The sequence below is a fragment of the Nothoprocta perdicaria genome, unplaced genomic scaffold (assembly GCF_003342845.1).
Source record: "Nothoprocta perdicaria isolate Ctin4 unplaced genomic scaffold, notPer1 scaffold_38, whole genome shotgun sequence".
In the NCBI taxonomy this organism is placed as follows: domain Eukaryota; kingdom Metazoa; phylum Chordata; class Aves; order Tinamiformes; family Tinamidae; genus Nothoprocta; species Nothoprocta perdicaria.
This window is the reverse complement of record NW_020455621.1, coordinates 3364229-3373855: the sequence shown is the minus strand read 5'-3', so window position 1 is coordinate 3373855 and position 9627 is coordinate 3364229. Positions and strand designations below refer to the sequence as shown.

Here is a 9627-nt window from a genome sequence, read left to right as displayed (position 1 = left end):
AAATTCAATTCAGAGACACAACTAAGTTAAAAAAAAAAAAAAGGGTGCATCTTTAGCATCATGGCATAAAGGAAGTTTGGAAGTTTTAGCTATTGACTAACGTTATGCAACTTGTCTGCATATAGGAAAAGCACACAAATTTAACACACTAATTAAAGGAGGCCAACAGAAAGGCAAAATGATCTGCCCACAAACAATTGCACTGCAATCTTTTATACCGTTATTCCTTTGTGGTCCCTTATTTTGTGCTGAACGTTCTTTCAGCAATGACATCAAGGGGCCTGGCAAAGAAGTAACTACCTCCCAAAAAGCATGCAGCCTGAAGAAATACTAAACTTTTCCATTTGTTTTTTTATCCACATTAAAAGATTCCTAATTCTAAACCCTGGCTTGAAAGAAGATTCTTCCAACACCTCAGCATCGCGCACTTTGGGAGGCCTTGCTGCCTCATAACAGCCTCCAAAGCAGGGAAACGATCCTTGGGTCCAAGGCCTTACCCTGGCAATTGCTAACAAGCCACAAGAAACCGCCACCTAGCCACAGAGAAAGCCACCACGCACCCTCGAAGCCTTCCCATCCTTTGGAATGAGGGCCGGGGAGTTGGGCTTGATGATCTCTAGAGGTCCTTCCAACCTTAACTATTCTGTGATTCCCCTGCTACTGCTTGCCTGTGTGCAGTCAGTAGGCTTTTAATGTCATTCTTCTTCAGATGAGGAATCTGAGGCAAAAAATGCAGAACAGCAAACTCCATGCAGGCTCCAGCAACAGCAGAACAATTTTCTGCGATGCTTTTTCATTAGAGTCACACTAAATGCCTCTCTGGCTCTTCCCCAATACTCAATACAGCATATAAAAAATTTCTTTTACATCTCTTTTTCCTAGAAAGCAGTTCCTTACTGCTTAAAAGGCACCTAGCAGCCCCAACCCCTTCTAGGCTGAGTGAGGAACTTTCCCAAAGGTGACACAGAGATGCCACCAAACCCCATGTCCGTACACACGTCCAGCACAGCGCTGTTCAAAGAAGTTCAAGTGGCAATGCATGCAAAAAGCAAACGCATCATCCTGCTTTATGAGCAAAATACTGGAAAACTTGTGACAATGACAACCTTTTTCAGTCTTCCAAAACTTACATAAAGAAGCAATAGCCTCAGTGGGGAACTGTACAGACAACCAGCAGCACTGGGTATACAAACACAAACTGGGTATAAAAGGAAGGGGAGAGGGAGAGTTGAGGAATTACTAGTAGTTACCAGTATGCACCAAATTGCCAAGAGAACACAAGGCCCTGAACTGCAGGCATGTCAGGGCTAAGCAGGAAGATTTCATCTCTCTTTCGAAGCAAAAAATTGCCTGTTTGTCAGCAGATGATTCATAGCCACATACATATAAAAGAAAGCAAAATAATGTTTTCATTTTCTGGAGATCTATCTGGATCCTTTGGAAGACTTCAAAAGGGAGATGAACCATAATAGCAAATAGGATTTACCAAGAGGAAACTGTGCTGTATGTTTGTGCATACACAGGACCAAGGGGCAAYGGTCTTAAACCAAAAGGTGGGACAAAAACTGTTCTTAAAAGTCATCCACTCAGAAAGGCCATAGCATTCTTGTGGAAAAGCTTTTTTGGGGGTAGAGGTTTCTGAGAAATTCCTCTCCAAGACCTGCAACCTGAAGCGTGAAGCACGCGCAAGGACAGAAGACCTTGCTGTTCCTCCTGACTAGGTAGCAGCCAAGTCAGCTAAGCAAGCGAGATATCTTTCTTACGTGACCTTGCATCACTTTCTTTTCTGTGCATCCTTTTCTCTCTCAGATTTATGAGCCTGTGGTCTACTCTGGATGTTGTAAGTCAGCCTATATTTGCATCTCATCTTAATCTCACCTCAGTTCAGCTTGATTTGATCTAACTGGAGAGTCAGCAGGCACTCCTCTGTCACGGCATGGCAACAGGAAGGTCCCTGCCTCCCCAATAAACCCTTTACTAGGAGACTGGTTGCCCTTCTCAGCTCACAAGCCAAGCAGAGAACAGGAGTGTACAAAGGAGGCAGAAACTTCTTTCATTTTTAACATCTTAGGTGACTCTTGAGCACAGAGCGGGATACTGGGGCACRAGTCCTCTTAACACAAGAGCACATTCAGCAGCAAAAAGAAAGCCTCTCAAACATCTCCCCAAACAAAAATGGCACGATGTCTTCAGCATCCCCCGACAGATCCTGACTAACTTCACCAATGGCATTATACAGCCYGATACTGAAAGGAAGCTCCTGACTCTTCAATTTATGGTGTATAAACTTGCTGGCATGTTTTATTTACTAAAATGCATGCTTTTAGAGGATTTACAGTTTAGTGAATTCTTTGCAAAACTTCTGACTACTAGCATGTTTTGGACACACAGAAAATAAACCCTGAGGATTATAAAACTTATAAATACATTGCTTAAAATAAACAGTTCTTCCCTCACATTAGTAGAACTACTGAAAAAAAAAACCCTTAATGATCAATCTAGTTGTAGGAGTTAACAGTACACTGCTATGGAGTTCAAACCTTAGCATTTTAATCAGAGAAAAAACCTCCTGCTGCCCCTACTCTGATGGCTTCACTAAATCAGGTAACACTTGTTCACATTCCATTGTCCTTGCTAGGGATAAAAAGTGAGACCATTCCCTACCACTTTGCTCAYTTGTCACTATATGATTTTTATGACGCAGTGCTAAGTTTCCTACTAGATTATTTATAGGAAAGGTGTGCAATGCAAGTTAGAAAGTTAGACATTACCAACTGATGGCATGTAGAGACTCTCATCTGTTGTGTGAAAGAATCTGGTACATACAATACAGCCTAGAAAATTGGATTTGGGGTTTTTTTGGGGAGGAAAATGTTCATCTGGACAAGAGGTAGCCTTGAGGGAAAGTCCCCAAACACAGCCTTGCAATCAGGCTCAGCAACACAGTCCAAAGTGCCCTATGAAAGTTCCTTGCTGCATCTATGTGCACAAACAGAGCTTGCTTGGCACTACAGACAGCACACTGTAGGACAATATTAAAGACAATATACTCCGAATAACAACCGACTTTAAAAGAAGTTATCTTAATGTGCATGCTGTCATTTCAAGGCTATTTGCTGGCCAAGTTTTGTCTTAGATACACACACACATTTATTCCTTAATTCACCAACTCGATACGTTTCATTAATGACATTAATTCTGTTTAATCTCTCCAGGCCAAGCAGGAGCTTGGGTACACATGGGGAGCAGACCAAAGTGCCTGCTCCTCCTGCCCTGCAAGATGGTGGTAGCAGGACATGGTGCAGAAAGAGGAAAGAAAAGCCAAGGAAAGCTTGGGAGCTTTTCAGGGGGCAAGGGCTCCCCTGAACTGCAGACAGGCACTAGGCTGCGTGCAGGGATCCAAATGAATCTAGGGAAAAGGAATTTGCTGTCTCATAACAGCCGTCTAGGATAACAAATCTGAAGCAGCTCTCAGCTTCCTCTGGCTTTGTTTCCTGAAAGCTCAGTCTTGAGAAGAATCAGTTTCCATCTTGATTTTGCCGCATACRATGGGCAGCCAGCAGAGCCATCTCTTTCCGTGCAAACAGGGACCTTCCCCTCAGACGCATTTACAAACCGCACTGCACCTCGTGTAACTATACCCGCAGGTGTAATAGCACGCCTTTCATAAGGCAAGAATAGGCATTAGTACTGCCATAAATTGTTTATAAGGCAGATTAGAAGCTAAACAACAGCCCTGAAAGCCCCTGTGCACCTGCCCGCTCCGCTCGCRCGGCCTCGCGGCGCCGTCAGCGCAGGGCCTGTTGGCCGCTCACCCAAGGGCGCTGAGGGGAGCCCCGGGCAGAGCTGTTGACCACGGCACCACGCGGCCTCCCGCACGAGAACAGGGAGCACCATGAGAGAGGCCATTTGCCCGACGCATGTCCTGCTATCGGATCTCGGAGARCAACWAAGATGATGAAGGGAATGGAACATCTCTCGTATGAGGAGAGACTGAGTGAGCTGGGCCTGTTTTCTCTGGAGAAGAGAAGGCTGAGAGGGGATCTGATTAACATGTATAAGTTCATGAAGGGAAAATGTAGGGAGGAAGTGGACAAGCTCTTCTCATTGGTGGCCAGCRACAGGTCAAGGGGCAATGGGCATAAGCTGAAACACAGGCAGTTCCATCTCCAGGTGAGGAGSAACTTCTTCACTGTGAGGGTGACAGAGCAGTGGAACAGGCTGCCCAGGGAGGTTGTGGAGTCTCCTTCTCTGGAGGTCTTCAAAACCCGCCTGGATGCCRCCCTGTGCCACATGCTGTAGGTGTGCCTGCTTGAGCAGGAAGGTTGGACTAGATGATCTGTAGAGGTCCCTTCCAACCTTAAAAATTCTGTGATTCTGTGATCTCCACACACAGCAGTTACATCCCAAACAAGGGTCAGGAGCCGGCGCGACCTGCTCTCCACCAAGGCAGCGCTGCCCCAACCCCCCCCAGCACGCGAGCACAAAGTTTTAAAGCTTGTTTTGATTAGCACATGCTATTGAGGTTTGCRAAGTGGCACTTCCTTATCAGAACCGCCCTGTGGAGTTCAGTACCAAGCAGCAGTTACCAGGACTGTCGTTTCTAGAAAGGGCAATTCACAGAGAATTGAAGCCTGTCAATGAATCTGCACTTAGATCCAGAAAATACTGGCTGAAAATTCTTAGTCAAAATGCCCTTTTTAAAAAAACTCCAAACAGAAGAGCCATACTTGCCAGAGGGCAAGGAACCCTGATGAATCTCTCAGCTCATTTCAGGAGCACCACAGAGCAACAACAAGGAAGCTTCCCACTGCCGTCCTGCTCAAGTTGAACGTCCACTCCCTGCCACTGCATTAAAGGCTGAAACACGCACAACAAGGATGACCAGAACTAACCACTACCCTSTAGATATTCATGAAATGGGATGGTGACATCAAAACTGGAAGGGTTTATTTGTGGAAAACCAAGAAAAGTATCTCAGAGCTATGAAATAATGCAAACTGCAACCAAAGGGATTGGGTTGAGCTCCCTTAGAACTCCCTAAGAGCAACCTTTGGAGCACAGGACCCCAGCTGAGCTAGGGCTGCAGCCTGCAATTACAGAGCATTTCTCCAAGTTAAATTTGATAGAAAGTCAGATCAAAAAATTGGCCATTTATATTTCTTCCCCAGAAAACACTTGTCAACAGAAAGTTCTCCCCAACTCCATAGTGAAATGGTACTGTACAGATGTCTGACCAGATCAGTTGTGAATCACAGCCTGAAGGGGCAACAACTTCTGGACTCTGAGTGTTGAAGGCAAGCTGGTTTGTGTATTTACACCTTCAACTTTTCCTTACAACCAAGTTGCTGCTTTAGTCAATCCCTTCTACTGTAAATTCAAACCAGGAATCAGGTTTTTGCCTCTTCCCTAACTCGTGTTGATGAGCAGAATTTCAAAATCTGCAATGTCAACCTGTTAGATTGTCAGGAGCAATGGTGTGAATCTCCATGTAAGGTTCTTACTGTACTCACACACCTATACTCACACAGCTGTACTCACATGATCAGCTTCTAAACCACAGCTATTCCCTGGAGTCATTTTGCAGCATGAAAGTCATCACTGGACCTCACTTGACTTGATCAAGTGGACAGCCAAACGTACCCAACTTGAGCCAAACTACTGCAAACAGGACAAGTCATTAACTACAGCAACAACTTGGCTTCCTACAGGCACTGCAACTGCAGGTACTGCACAGTGATATTATAACGGTCCTATGTTAGGAAGTAGTTTGGAAGGGAGAAGAAACCACCACCATTACTACTTGAAATTCAGAAACCTTTCCCAGAGCAGCATAGGGTCAGAGATTAAATATTCTCCCCTGATTTTGTGAAATCACTAATCTCCACCTTTGACATCAAAATGAAACTGAGTGAACCTGTGAGATCTAAAGGCCGTTGCTGGTTTCCTTCTACTCTTTGGTTAAACTCAGCCTGTTTTATTTCAGCTGCTCCAGTGCCTGTGCTGTGACAGCCGCCCAAAGCAACATGATGCTTATAACCATTTCAAAGCACACGCCTCTCCGTTTTCTCCAAGGCTAAGCTTCATGATCTCAAGCTGCAGGAAGAACTTCTGTGACTTTCAAGCATGTAAGGGTGACTCATACCATACAGCTTGCAGATTTTTGTTGTAAAACTAAAACCAAAACAACAACGACAAAAACTCTTTTGAACCTAGAGCTAGTTTGTTCTGAGCGTGATTAGGCAAAAATCTCACAATAAAGAGCTACCTGCCCAGCCAGGGCAAGCAAGCAGCATCACCCGYCTCACCCTGGGAACTGCACAAGCCGGCCCCGGCATGGACAACAGCAGCTTGAGGTCTTGTTCAGTCTAGAAATGCTGAGGTGCTTCATTAGCACTAGACTAAAGCAGTGATGAAACTGCCATCAGAGCGGTTCGGAAAATACGAGCAGACTAATACTACCAAGGCAATTGCTAATGCTTTGATAATCTAGTGTTGGTAGGTACAAAATCCACCAACCTTCTACTAACTGAGAAGAAATGAATGAATGTAGGTCCCATTAAGCCCACCGGAATTGTGTGTAGTCAAGTATCAATGAATTGCCATGTCTTACATCAGTTACAAAGATCTGGGTCTTTCTACAGGTAATGTCCCAATCTCATGCTCCTCTTTCCCAGGGAATGAACACTAATTAAAGCTCCTTATTGCAATGTTTACAGGCTGCATGCTGTACTCTGTACTATAGATGTAGCCAATATGTGCTTACACTGTTCATAAAGATGCAGTTTAAGGTCTGAAATGCCTAGTCAAAGAAATGACTGTTTACAACTGGCTTGAGAAAGCAGCATATTGAATCAAAGGGTTTTCCCCCCTCCCTGTTTTTCGTACTGTTATTTCCTAGTCCTGATGAGTAGSCAGATGCAGTAAGTAACCGACATGAAATCCAAAATCATGCATGATAAAAACATTAACAAAGTTATTCCAAGCGACTCGTTCACATTATAAGCTTATGGATACTGCATCTGAACGTGTTTAATAATTCTTTAGTCAGTATTTTTCACTTGGCTTAATGTAACATGGTGGACATCTAGAGGAGAGGCAGGCTTTTCTCATCATCCCACATCAAGTAAGTATCCCAGTATGAAAGAACAACAAATTTCAGCAGAACAACACATTTCAGCAACACATACATCTGCAACACATACATCTCTTTGCACAAATGCAAGTACTGTAGCAAGCAGCAATGATCTTCGTATAAATGAATTTCAAATTCATGTCAGAACTTTTCTGACAACTCCCTCCACACAAACAAAAAGCTTTAAAAATAAAGGAAAATGGAAAATAAAACAAAGAAAAAGAGATCTTACGACTTGAAATGCAGTAAGCCAGTCTGCAGTTGATCCTCCTGAACAGCTGTTTGTTGATCGGCCAAAGTATAAGGGTAAAGAGCTGAATGAAGTTAATGATCAGTCCTGACACTATAAATATGTAGCAGATCAGAAGGTGGCAAATGAATTGAGACTTCAGAAAGCCAACGATGTCCATGATTTGCTGAGAGGCAAAAGGGGACCTTCAGGCCCCAAATTCAGAAGACAACCTGCAAAACCAAACAGCAACTGTTATAAAATGCATTTTTAGACATATTTTTAATGCAAACCGGCTGCTTTCTGTTTAAATATGTGAATGAAATTCAGCTCTTCGAGAAAAAAAGATTTTATTACAACATTTGCAAGAGTAAGCAAGGAAAGAAAATCCCTTATTTCAAAACCAATTTACTTTGGGCATTGAAAACAAATTTTCACATTTCAATTATAAGTCAGCAAAACACATTGGCCTTTTACTCCATTCTGTGGACCACAATACTCCTCTATCAAGTCCTAATAGATAAAAGTACAAGAAAAACAAACCAGTTATATTTTGAATTGAATGGCCTGTACTTCGTAATTCCCACACACTTGTTTGAGATTCTGGACAACTTCACAGAGCTGCGCTGGGCAACATCCTGGTAAAAAACAAAACATTCCGATTTTACTCATTCAAGACCAATTTATTTACTTTCAGACACATTTGCTAAAAGATTTATTTTGCTTAATTATACACACAAAAAGCCAACATACCATATGCTGTTTTTTTTTTTTTAAGTTACATTTGCCTAGTAATTGTCAGATTTCTCTTCCAGCTTTTTTTCCCAGAGTAGCACGTTAGAAAGAAAGATAGCTACAGCTGCATAGGAGTACCGGGGATAAGAACAAAAGCACTTTTTCCCCTCGCTTCATACTGGAAAACAAACCACTATTCTGGTTTAACCCATTGTCTTCAGTGAAGCCTTAACTAAGTCCTTTAAACTAAGAAACAAGCCAACAATAGAGCAAGTAAAACGAGACACGGCACCTTCAGTGCTGTTCGTGGGTTCACTCCTCCACTGTATATCCCACCTCTGCTCAAGAAAGGCTCTTTAACTAAAGACAAAACAGCAGATCCTCTAGTCCTCTAGTAAGTAGAGGACTAAGTAATTTGAGACACGTGAATATCTCTATTGCATTCAAACAGCATTCTTCAACACACATAGAGATATGCACAGTTTAAAAGACACCAGGGCAAGAGAAGTTCAGACGTTTCTGTCACATTGCAAAAGAGAATATTAAATTATTTCATTCTCAATTTTTTATTAAAAAAAAATCTCAGTCTTCTCTATATAAAGTAAACACAAGAGTTTCATGTCAGAGGTTTTGCTTTCCTCTATGGGCTGCTCTGGCTCTGCTTCCAAACCAGGATGTAGCAGCAGCCCTTTAAATCTGGCTTTAGTGGTTTGTTCCTTAGTTACATCCAAACACAGGTGGATTTGGGCTTGAGAACTAAAGCTCGACCGACTGACACGATGCAAGGAGCTTATTCAGCTGCCCCAAGCAGTCCTGGCAGTTACGCCCCGTAGGATGAGAAAAGAAACTCTGAGAGCAGCACTAACCCACGACCCAGCAGTTTTCCAAAATAACTGATCCCAGAAACTTCCCAGAGAATTTTACTTCRCAAGGGCCTGCACAGTTTGGGAAAGGATCGATCCAGCCTTAGCCGCGAGTCCAGAGGACGCTGCCTATGCAAGACTGAGCTCCCCTCCACGTCCACCACCACCATCAYGTTGCTAAGAGAAAACACAAACACAACTTCTCTCTGCAAACAAAATCAAACACTGTGAATTTGGTGTCCTCGGAAGGTGGTGCTGCACCATTCCACTCCAGGGCTATTTCTCTTTCCATGCAGGAGGAGAATTTGCCCACAGAAAAAGTCTGCAGATCTGGGGAAATTCCACTCAAAGAAATAACAAAATGGTAACTGTCACCTCCCAAGGAATTCACTGATGGAAACAATCTTTATCCCTATTCTTCCACTTAGTATGAGACCTCACAATAAGAGGCTCCAAGCCTAGGCTGGTGTCCCCAGGCAGCTGCTGCTTTACAGCCCTTGCTGACCATGCTATCCCAGCAAAGAGCAAGCACGTGCCAGAACTGCTGCAAAGTGATGAAGCTCTTCAGCCAGGTGCCCAACCTGAGGAACAAAAGAGGAAAAGAAGAAGAAACTGTTTTACTGGACGATGGGWACCAAGTGTGTATGGCAATCCCAAGCCTATTC

General features: G+C 43.4%; 1 protein-coding gene across 1 annotated transcript in view; it reads right to left on the bottom strand.

Annotated features, from left to right (window-relative positions):
• AGPAT4 (1-acylglycerol-3-phosphate O-acyltransferase 4) overlaps positions 1 to 7961 on the bottom strand; it is a 53162-nt gene extending 45201 nt beyond the window's left edge. The window contains exons 1-2 of the mRNA XM_026044745.1: positions 7908 to 7961; positions 7368 to 7597 (exon numbers count right to left, since the gene is read on the bottom strand). Coding sequence (XP_025900530.1) covers positions 7368 to 7545 — 178 coding nt within the window. The 5' untranslated portion in view covers positions 7546 to 7597; positions 7908 to 7961. The remainder of the gene's footprint in view (positions 1 to 7367; positions 7598 to 7907) is intronic.
• Positions 7962 to 9627: the final 1666 nt, after the last annotated feature.